Source organism: Hyla sarda, chromosome 7 (assembly GCF_029499605.1).
Source record: "Hyla sarda isolate aHylSar1 chromosome 7, aHylSar1.hap1, whole genome shotgun sequence".
Taxonomy (NCBI): Eukaryota; Metazoa; Chordata; class Amphibia; order Anura; family Hylidae; genus Hyla; species Hyla sarda.
This window is the reverse complement of record NC_079195.1, coordinates 12487416-12499576: the sequence shown is the minus strand read 5'-3', so window position 1 is coordinate 12499576 and position 12161 is coordinate 12487416. Positions and strand designations below refer to the sequence as shown.

Sequence of the window (12161 nt, the reverse complement as noted above, 5' to 3'; positions counted from 1 at the left end):
CAAGTGCATATACATGTTGTGCCGGAATTTGCACAACCATTTTAGGTGAGTTAACCCTTGGCTCACCTATTTAAAATTTTTATGCTTAAAGGGGTACTCCGCCCCTAGACATCTTATCCCCTATCCTTTGGATAGATGTCAGTACGCCGCGGTCCCGCTACTGGGGACCCCTGGGATCCCCGCTGCGGCACCGCGCTCTCATTACAGCACAGAGCGAGATCGCGCTGCACGTAATGACGGGCAATACAGGGGCCGGAGCATCGTTATGTCACGGCTCCGCCCCTCATGACATCATGGCCCGCCCCTTTCAATACAAGTCTATGGGAGGGGGCGGTCGTCACGCCCCCTGCCATAGACTTGCATTAAGGGGACGGCCCGTGATGTCACAAGGGGCGGAGCCATGACGTCACGCGGCTCCGTCCCCTGTATTGCCCGTCATTACGCACAGAGCGAACTCGCTCTGTGCAGTAATGATAGCGCAGTGCCGCAGCGGCGATCCCCGGGGCTCCCCAGCAGCTGGACCGGGGCGTACTGACATCTTATCCCCCATCCTTTGGATAGGGGATAAGATGTCTAGGGGCGGAGAACCCCTTTAAGGTGTCACACAAAAAGAGCACTTTTGTCTTTTGTATTATAGAAAACAATTGGGCAGAATCTCCAAGCTGAATTCCGCTATGTGAACGAGGCCTTCACGTTTTGAAATTTCCGGCTATCATTTTTCCAAGTGCGCCCGGCGCCTAGGAGCGTGTGAGCATTGCCGTCCTGTCTTCCGTGCGGCTTCCGCCTAAAGAATGACAGAGATCATGACAGCAGCTGGATTCTGCTGGACCAGAATTTCTGAGCAAAATTTGGAAATTCTGTAGTGTGAACTTAGCCTTAGGGAACTTCCCACCACGGAATTTTCAAGCGTAAGATTTCCGCTTGAAAATTCCGGTCCAGCAGAATTCTGATGGGTTTGTGCTGCACCTGCAGTCTAATTCCAGACTGATCCTGTTCATTCTTTCAGAAGAATCCACTGGGAAAAACATTGCCGTCTATGGAGACTACGCATGTCCAAGCAGCCATGGTGCTGACGGATTCAGATGCTGGACTCAGCCCATTTGGGCCTTAAGGACTCAGACAATTTTATTTTTACGCTTTCGTTTTTTCCTCCTCGCCTTCAAAAAATCATAACTCTTTTATATTTTCATCCACAGACTAGTATGAGGGCTTGTTTTTTGCGCGACCAGTTGTCCGTTGTAATGACATCACTCATTATATCATAAAATGTATGGCGCAACCAAAAAAATACTATTTGTGTGGGGAAATTAAAAAGAAAACCGCAATTTTGGAAGGATCCGTTTTCACGCCGTACAATTTACGGTACAAAAGACAAGTGTTCTTTATTCTTTGGGTCAATACGATTAAAATGATACCAATGATAACATACTTTTCTATTACTGTTGCTCTTTAAACAAAAACTGCAAAATTTTTAACCAAATTAATACATTTAAGATCCCCCTATTTTGAAGACCTATAACTTTTTAATTTTTCCATATAAGCGGCGGTATGAGGGCTCATTTTTTGCGCCGTGATCTGTAATTTTTATTAATACCATATTTGCTTTTATAAAACTTTTAATACTTTTTTTTATTAATTTTTTTTAAATAAAATGTTATAAAAAAGCAGCTATTTTGGACTTTTTTTTTTTTGTTTTTACGTTCACGCCGTTCACGGTATCATTAACACTTTATTTTAATAGTTGGGATATTTATGCATGCGGCAATACCAAATATGTATATAAAATGATTTCTTTTTTACACTTTTTGGGGGTGAAATAGGGAAAATGGGACAATTAACTTTTTTATTGGGGGAGGGGATTTTTCAGATTTTTTTAAATTTTTTATTTTTTTTTTACTTTTATTTTTATACTTTAAAAGTCCCCATAGGGGACTATCTATAGCAATCATTTCATAGGTAACACTGTTCAGTGCTATGCAAAGGACCTGATCAGTATTATCGGTCATGGTCTTGATGTGGGGGGGCTTTGCTGGTGACACTGTTGGGGATTTATTCTGAAGGTATACTGACCCAGCATGGCTACCACAGCATCTGGCAGCGGCTGCTATTCCATCCGGTTTGCGTTTAGTTGGACCATCATTTATTTTTCAACAGGACAATGACCCCAAACCCCTCCAGGCTGTGTAAGGGCTATTTGACCAAGAAGGAGAGTGATGGGTGCTGCGCCAGATGACCTGAACTCCACAGTTGGGATCGACCGATATCTGTTTTTTAGGGCCGATACCGATAATCGGTGGAGGTTAGGGCCGATAACTTATAACGATATTCCGGTATAAGTTATCAGCTATTTATCCCCCCCTGCGCGACACCGCTGCAGATCATTAATTTAAAGCGGGTGCTTTAAATCAATGCACTGCAGTGGCTTTTGCGGTGCCATAGGCCGCCACCACCCGCTTCTCTCCCCCTACCTGTCCGGGGGTCCTGAGTCCTATCACCGCCACCGCTCCCCCCGCCGTGGTGCACCGTGCCCAGGGGTGCCTCCAGCTGTTGAAAAACTACTACTCCCAGCATGCCCGGACAGCCGTTGGCTGTCCGGGCATGCTGGGAGTTGAAGTTTTGCAACAGCTGTAGGGCCTACTGTAGGTATAGTATATTATACAGACCCCTGTCCATCCCAGGACCCTGACTCACCTTCCCAGTTTCTGCAGGGACCGTCCGGGGAGGGTGGTCCGGGCCATCCATCCTTCCTGTAGTGTCCGGCGGCATTCCGGGTGGAGGGTGAACCGGTCCGGGCTGTCCTTCTTCTCCGGGGGTTTTCTTCTCCACTCCGGGCAGGCTCCAGCCTAGTAACGCTGCATAGACGCCGCTGCGCAGCGACGCACCTGACGTCACGGACGTAGCGGCGTCTATGCAGCGTACTAGGCCGGAGCCTGCCCGGAGTGGAGAAGAGGACCCCCGGAGAAGAAGGACAGCCCGGACCGGTTCACCCTCCACCCAGAATGCCGCCGGACACTACAGGAAGTATGGATGGCCCGGACCACCCCCATTACGGGTAAGTTTAATTTTTTTTATTGACTCGGAGGGTGGGGGAGGAGCCCGACCGGTATAGCGGTATGGGCAAAAATCCATACCGGTATACCGCCCAGCACTACGGTGGGGGGGCGGTTGCGGTGCGGCGGGTTGGGGCGGTCGCGGTGCGGGGGGCATTATCGGCTTATCGGCAAGGTAATTGCCGATACCGATAATGCCCAAAATCGTGATTATTGGACGATAATATCGCCCATACCGATAATCGGTCGATCCCTACTCCACAGTCACCGGACCTGAACCCAATCCAGATGGTTTGGGGTGAGCTGGACGCAGAGTGAAGGCAAAAAGGGCCAACAAGTGCTAAGCATCATGGGAACTCCTTCAAGACCAATTGGAAGACCATTTCAGGTGACTACCTAGTGAAGCTCATCAGGAGAATCCAAGATTGTGCAAAGCGGGAATCAAATCAAAAGGAAGAACCTAGAATATGACAGATTTCACACTTTTTGTTATGAATATAATTCCACATGTGATCATTCATAGTTTTGATGTCTTCAGTGCGAATCTACAATATTCATAGTCATGAAAATAAAGAAAACTCTGAATGAGAAGGTGTCCAAACTTATATATATATATATATAGAGAGAGAGAGAGAGATTATATATATATATATATTTATATATATTTAAATATAAATAATATATAAATCATACAAATCATATACATATATACGCAATAAATAAATAAATAAATACAAAAAAATAAAAATAAATCGCAACTTCAACCAGAATTGAAACAATCCCCAGTTAATACAGGCCCCAGATTCGTCGTCTTCTGTGAAGTTTCTGGATACGGTACTTATTATAATTACGCTCCCGGCTTTCCCAGACTCCAGACTTTCCAGTTTGCGTAGTTATACAGCGTCCCATCCCCCTACTCATTATTACTTTATAGTTATGTGTTTTTACAGCACAGGGGTCTAGAAAAGCGACCACCCCTATAATGGCAGCCATATTGGTTGTCACTCGGCTTCTTTAGAACCATTGGCTCTATGGCTGCGCTCACATTTGATCCCTTCGGGGGGGGGGGGGGGGGTCTCCATCGCAGGTTCCGTTTATTATTGCAGAATCTGAGTGGACAGAAACCCAACGGACCCCATTAAAGTCAGTGGTATCTTCCAGCATCTATTGGTGTCCATTGTTGGAATGAACCATCTGGCTACGATTTGTGATGCCAAACGCGCAAAGTGCGGTATTCATAAAGATACTAGCAATACGGTATGCCAACATATACCACGGCGTACTCGCAGGGGCCCATTCACTTTTTATGTGTGGTCCATACTTACTGACATATACTGGACCTGAGAAGCAGCTGCGGACCCCTGTCCAGTCCAATGCCCCCTATTCCCTTAAAGGTGGAAAACTTTTTTTTTTTTTAAATCGACTGGTGCCAGAAAGTTAAACAGATTTGTAAATTACTCCTAATAAAAAAAATCTTAATCCTTCCAGTACTTATTAGCGGCTGTATGCTACAGAGGAAATTATTTTCTTTTTGGATTTCTTTTCTGTCACGATCAAAGTGCTCTCTGCTGCAACCTCTGTTCATGTCAGGAACTGTCCAGAGCAGGAGAAAATCCCCATAGCAAACCTATGCTGCTCTGGACAGTTCCTAAAATGGACAGCAGGAGTCAGCAGAGAGCACTGTGCTCGTGATAGAAAAGAAATACCAAAAGAAAAGAATTTCCTACGTAGTATACAGCCGCTAATAAGTACTGGAAGGATTAAGATTTTTTTTTTAAATAGAAGTAATTTACAAATCTGTTTAACTTTCTGGCACCAGTTGATTAAAAAAAAAAAATAATAAATAAATAAATAAAGTTTTCCACCGGAGTACCCCTTTAAGTACACAGCTGATAGAATGGCCACTTATATTGTAGGGGAAGACGGAATCATCCGGGGCGATACAATGGATGCAAAGTTAAAAAAGAAAAAAATAGCATAAAAATATATATTTTTTAAATGACAAAAAAGTACAATAAAAGAATGCAGGGCTATGGCTTCTTTTCCAGCCGGAACACATGTGCATCAGATACACCTGCTCCGGCCCCGGGGACTTTATTTGTGTTCTAGAAGTGAATGCGATTCTGAGTCCTATTGTGTGTTCAATGCCCTAGAAAAGTGTTTCCCAACCAGAGTTCCACCAGCTGTTGCAAAACTACAACTCTCAGCATGCAGTTTTGCAACAGCTGGAGGCACTCTGGTTGGGAACCACTGCTCTAGAGTGACCCCAGCCTTATAAATATATACAGGTAATAAGCTAGGGTGCCTCCAGCTGTTGCAAAACTACAACTCTCAGCATGCCCGGACAGCCAATGGCTGTCCGGGTATGCTGGGAGTTGTAGTTTTGCAACAGCTGGAGGTGCCCTGGTTGGCAAACACTACCCTAGAGTGACCCCAGCCTTATACATATATATAATATACACACACAGGTAATAAGCTACGGTGCCTCAGGCTGTGTAAAAACTACAACTCTCAGCATGCCCTGACAGTGAACGGCTGTTCGGGCATGCTGGTAGTTGTAGTTTTGAGACAGCTGGAGGCCCCCTGGTTGGAAAACACTACCCTAAAGTGACCCCAGCCTTATAAATATATACAGGTAATTGTGATGCCTCCAGCTGTTGCAAAACTACAACTCTGGGAGATGCCGGTGAATTGTAATTTTGCAACAGCTGGAGGCGACCTGGTTGGGAAACACTGCCATAGAGTGACCCCGGCCTTATACATATATATATATATATATATATATATATACAGGTAATAAGCTAGGGTGCCTCCAGCTGTTGCATAACTACAATTCTCTGCTGGGAGTTGTAGTTTTGCAGCAGCTGGAGGTGCCCTGGTTGGGAGACTCTGACCTAGAGTAACCCCGGCCTTATACATATATACAAATAATAAACTCGGCCACCCAATGCCAGGAGGCTTTAGCTACCTACAAGATGCACAGGATGAAGGCTGTCAGGGCATGCTGGGACTTGTAGTTTTCCAACAGCTGGAATGCCCACAGGTTGGAGAACATTACCTTTCTAGCTTATACCAGTGCATGGCTGATAACAGGGAGTAAATATTATATTATATTATATATTAAAAATACAAAATACAAACCTACATAACAACCATATTCAAATGGAAAACAGAAATATAAATCTAGTACAGTAATAGATAGCAACTCATAATATCAGAAACACAGACATAGAATCCCTTACAGACTATAGTAAAATGACCTTCAATAAGCTTCCCCTGAAGTGGCTGATAACAGAGAGTAATAGACTGTATTCCCCTGAAGTGGCTGATAACAGAGAGTAATAGACGGTATTCCCCTGAAGTGGCTGATAACAGAGAGTAATAGACTGTATTCCCCTGAAGTGGCTGATAACAGAGAGTAATAGACTGTATTCCCCTGAAGTGGCTGATAACAGAGAGTAATAGACTGTATTTCCCTGAAGTGGCTGATAACAGAGAGTAATAGACTGTATTCCCCTGAAGTGGCTGATAACAGAGAGTAATAGACTGTATTCCCCTGAAGTGGCTGATAACAGAGAGTAATGGACTGTATTCCCCTGAAGTGGCTGATAACAGAGAGTAATAGACGGTATTCCCCTGAAGTGGCTGATAACAGAGAGTAATAGACTGTATTCCCCTGAAGTGGCTGATAACAGAGAGTAATAGACTGTATTCCCCTGAAGTGGCTGATAACAGAGAGTAATAGACGGTATTCCCCTGAAGTGGCTGATAACAGAGAGTAATAGACTGTATTCCCCTGAAGTGGCAGATAACAGAGAGTAATAGACGGTATTCCCCTGAAGTGGCTGATAACAGAGAGTAATAGACTGTATTCCCCTGAAGTGGCTGATAACAGAGAGTAATAGACTGTATTCCCCTGAAGTGGCTGATAACAGAGAGTAATAGACTGTATTCCCCTGAAGTGGCTGATAACAGAGAGTAATAGACTGTATTCCCCTGAAGTGGCTGATAACAGAGAGTAATAGACTGTATTCCCCTGAAGTGGCTGATAACAGAGAGTAATAGACTGTATTTCCCTGAAGTGGCTGATAACAGAGAGTAATAGACTGTATTTCCCTGAAGTGGCTGATAACAGAGAGTAATAGACTGTATTCCCCTGAAGTGGCTGATAACAGAGAGTAATGGACTGTATTCCCCTGAAGTGGCTGATAACAGAGAGTAATAGACTGTATTCCCCTGAAGTGGCTGATAACAGAGATTAATAGACTGTATTCCCCTGAAGTGGCTGATAACAGAGATTAATAGACTGTATTCCCCTGAAGTGGCTGATAACAGAGAGTAATGGACTGTATTCCCCTGAAGTGGCTGATAACAGAGAGTAATGGACTGTATTCCCCTGAAGTGGCTGATAACAGAGAGTAATAGACGGTATTCCCCTGAAGTGGCAGATACCAGAGAGTAATAGACTGTATTCCCCTGAAGTGGCTGATAACAGAGAGTAATAGACTGTATTCCCCTGAAGTGGCTGATAACAGAGAGTAATAGACTGTATTCCCCTGAAGTGGCTGATAACTGAGAGTAATAGACTGTATTCCCCTGAAGTGGCTGATAACAGAGAGTAATAGACTGTATTCCCCTGAAGTGGCTGATAACAGAGAGTAATGGACTGTATTCCCCTGAAGTGGCTGATAACAGAGAGTAATAGACTGTATTTCCCTGAAGTGGCTGATAACAGAGAGTAATAGACTGTATTCCCCTGAAGTGGCTGATAACAGAGAGTAATAGACTGTATTCCCCTGAAGTGGCTGATAACAGAGAGTAATAGACTGTATTCCCCTGAAGTGGCTGATAACAGAGAGTAATAGACTGTATTCCCCTGAAGTGGCTGATAACAGAGAGTAATAGACTGTATTCCCCTGAAGTGGCTGATAACAGAGAGTAATAGACTGTATTCCCCTGAAGTGGCTGATAACAGAGAGTAATAGACTGTATTCCCCTGAAGTGGCTGATAACAGAGAGTAATAGACTGTATTCCCCTGAAGTGGCTGATAACAGAGAGTAATGGACTGTATTCCCCTGAAGTGGCTGATAACAGAGAGTAATAGACTGTATTCCCCTGAAGTGGCTGATAACAGAGAGTAATGGACTGTATTCCCCTGAAGTGGCTGATAACAGAGAGTAATAGACGGTATTCCCCTGAAGTGGCAGATAACAGAGAGTAATAGACTGTATTCCCCTGAAGTGGCAGATAACAGAGAGTAATAGACTGTATTCCCCTGAAGTGGCTGACAACAGAGAGTAATAGACTGTATTCCCCTGAAGTGGCTGATAACAGAGAGTAATGGACTGTATTCCCCTGAAGTGGCTGATAACAGAGAGTAATAGACTGTATTCCCCTGAAGTGGCTGATAACAGAGAGTAATAGACTGTATTTCCCTGAAGTGGCTGATAACAGAGAGTAATAGACGGTATTCCCCTGAAGTGGCTGATAACAGAGATTAATAGACTGTATTCCCCTGAAGTGGCTGATAACAGAGATTAATAGACTGTATTCCCCTGAAGTGGCTGATAACAGAGAGTAATGGACTGTATTCCCCTGAAGTGGCTGATAACAGAGAGTAATAGACGGTATTCCCCTGAAGTGGCTGATAACAGAGAGTAATAGACTGTATTCCCCTGAAGTGGCAGATAACAGAGAGTAATAGACTGTATTCCCCTGAAGTGGCTGATAACAGAGAGTAATAGACTGTATTCCCCTGAAGTGGCAGATAACAGAGAGTAATAGACGGTATTCCCCTGAAGTGGCTGATAACAGAGAGTAATAGACTGTATTCCCCTGAAGTGGCTGATAACAGAGAGTAATAGACTGTATTCCCCTGAAGTGGCTGATACCAGAGAGTAATAGACTGTATTCCCCTGAAGTGGCTGATAACAGAGAGTAATAGACGGTATTCCCCTGAAGTGGCTGATAACAGAGAGTAATAGACTGTATTCCCCTGAAGTGGCTGACAACAGAGAGTAATAGACTGCATACAACACATGGTGAGGATAGAGGTGTAGTGTCCCTTTAAATGGCTCAGTCTGGGCAGCACCCCCCCACAATACACCTGTGGACCCCGGAGCTGTCAGACCCCAGTGGTGACTGCAGATCAATGATGTGGGTTTCTGGCAGCGGTCACATGCCAGGTCCTGCAGCCATATACACCTGAGATCAGCACAATGCAGCAGCCAGTGCACAGGGATGGGGGGAGCAATGCTCTGCAGCCCCCTTTATCCTGCTCATCACATGCAAACAACTGCAGGAGAATCAGACTGGGCACATCGCAATGATCTGCAGAGCCCGTGCTGCATTGTGCTCTGCACCAGCAAGGTAGGAGGGCACTCACCTTTAGCAGACATGTCGGGGTGATGCTGGATGTGGGGGCTCTGTGGATGGTCACACACCGCCGGGATCCCCAGCACTGGAGGGTGGGTCTGCCCAGCCTGTCTCCTCCTGTGCCTGCTGCCTAATATGACACTGAACCGGGAGGAGGAGGAGGAGGAGGAGGAGGAAGGGAGAGGGAGAGGGGAATGGATCTAATGTGTACAGTGTATGCTGTGCCCAGGTCATGTGCCCACCACTGCTGTCACCAGGGAATGATACCTGCCGAGGACCTCAACACCTGCACACAGCACAGGCTGAGATACAGCAGGAATGTATCTAATGTATATAATGTATCACTGTGCCCAGGTCATGTGCCCACCACTGCTGTCACCAGGGAATGATACCTGCAGAGGACCTCAACACCTGCACACAGCACAGGCTGAGATACAGCAGGAATGTATCTAATGTATATAATGTATCACTGTGCCCAGGTCATGTGCCCACCACTGCTGTCACCAGGGAATGATACCTGCAGAGGACCCCAACACCTGCACACAGCACAGGCTGAGATACAGCAGGAATGTATCTAATGTGTACAGTGTATGCTGTGCCCAGGTCATGTGCCCACCACTGCTGTCACCAGGGAATGATACCTGCAGAGGACCCCAACACCTCCACACAGCACAGGCTGAGATACAGCAGGAATGTATCTAATGTGTATGCTGTGCCCAGGTCATGTGCCCACCACTGCTGTCACCAGGGAATGATACCTGCAGAGGACCTCAACACCTGCACACAGCACAGGCTGAGATACAGAATGTATTAGAAATGTATCTAATGTATACCATGTATCGGTGTGCCCAGGTCATGTGCCCACCACTGCTGTCACCAGGGAATGATACCTGCAGAGGACCCCAACACCTCCACACAGCACAGGCTGAGATACAGAATGTATCAGAAATGTATCTAATGTATACCATGTATCGCTGTGCCCAGGTCATGTGCCCACCACTGCTGTCACTCATCCCATAGGGAATCACACCTGCCCTGCACACCCCAAAACACCTGCATACAGTATTACAGCACAGGAGATACAGCAGGAATGTATACAGTGACTGACACCTGCCCAGGACCCCAAACCCAAGACACCTGGAAATTGTCTGGGTATAGACAGAGTGGATAATAAAGAGAGGGGGTGTAACGAATAGAGGGAGAGTGTAATGAAGAGACAGGTGTATAAGGAGGAGACAGGGGGTGTAATGAAGAGACAGGTGTGTAATGAAGAGACAGGTGTAATGAAGAGACGGGTGTATAATGAAGAGACAGGGGGCTGTAATGAAGAGACAGGGGGCTGTAATGAAGAGACAGTGGTGTGTAATGAAGAGACAGTGGTGTGTAATGAAGAGACAGGTGCAATGAAGAGACGGGTGTATAATGAAGAGACAGGGGGCTGTAATGAAGAGACAGTGGTGTGTAATGAAGAGTCAGTGGTGTGTAATGAAGAGACAGAGGTGTGTAATGAAGAGACAGGTGTAATGAAGAGACAGTAGTGTGTAATGAAGAGAGAAGTGTAATGAAGAGACAGGGGGTGTAGTAAAGAGACAGATGTGTGTAATGAAGAGACAGGTGTAATGAAGAGACAGGTGTAATGAAAAGACGGGGTGTAATGAAGAGACAGGGGATGGAATGAAGAGACGGGATATAATGAAGAGACAGGATTGTGTAATAAACAGATAGGGGGTGTAATGAACAGACAGGGGGTGTAGTGAAGAGACAAGGGTGTGTAATGAAGACACAGGGGTGTGTAATAAACAGACGGGGTGTAGTGAAGAGACAGGGGTGTGTAATGAACAGACAGGGGGTGTAGTGAAGAGACGGGTGTGTAATGAACAGACAGGGGGTGTGTTATGAACAGATAGGGGGTGTAATGAAAAGACAGGGGGTGTAGTGAAGAGACAAGGGTGTGTAATGAAGACACAGGGGTGTGTAATAAACAGACGGGGTGTAGTGAAGAGACAGGGGTGTGTAATGAACAGACAGGGGGTGTAGTGAAGAGACAAGGGTGTGTAATGAACAGACAGGGGGCGTGTTATGAACAGATAGGGGGTGTAATGAACAGACAGGGGGTGTAGTGAAGAGAAAGGGGTGTGTAATGAGCAGACAGGGGGTGTAGTGAAGAGACGGGTGTGTAATGAACATACAGGGGATGTGTAATGAACATACAGGGGGTGTAGTGAAGAGACGGGATGTAGTGAAGAGACGGGATGTAATGAAGAGACAGGGGTGTAATGAAAAGACAGGGGTGTAATGAAGAGACAGGGGGTGTAGTGAAGAGACGGGATGTGTAATGAACATACAGGGGGTGTAGTGAAGAGACAGGATGTAATTAACAGACGGGATGTAGTGAATAGACAGGGGTGTGTAATGAATATACAGGGTGTGTGTAATGAACAGACAGGGGGTGTAGTGAAGAGACAGGGGTGTGTAATGAACAGACAGGGGGTCTAGTGAAGAGATGGGGTGTAGTGAAGAGACAGGGGTGTGTAATGAACAGTCAGGGTGTGTCTAATGAACAGACGGGATGTAATGAACAGTCAGGGGGTGTAATGAACAGTCAGGGTTTGTAATGAACAGACAGGGGGTGTAATGAACAGTCAGGGTGTGTGTAATGAACAGACAGGGTGTGTAATGAACAGTCAGGGTGTGTAATGAACAGTCAGGGGGGGAATGAACAGTCAGGGTGTGTA

At 45.6% G+C, this 12161-nt stretch overlaps 1 protein-coding gene across 1 annotated transcript in view; it reads right to left on the bottom strand.

The window, feature by feature from the left end:
- ABLIM1 (actin binding LIM protein 1) overlaps positions 1-9591 on the bottom strand; it is a 349855-nt gene extending 340264 nt beyond the window's left edge. Inside the window, exon 1 of the mRNA XM_056530890.1 lies at positions 9437-9591. Coding sequence (XP_056386865.1) covers positions 9437-9449 — 13 coding nt within the window. The 5' untranslated portion in view covers positions 9450-9591. The remainder of the gene's footprint in view (positions 1-9436) is intronic.
- Between the last annotated feature and the right edge of the window lie 2570 nt (positions 9592-12161).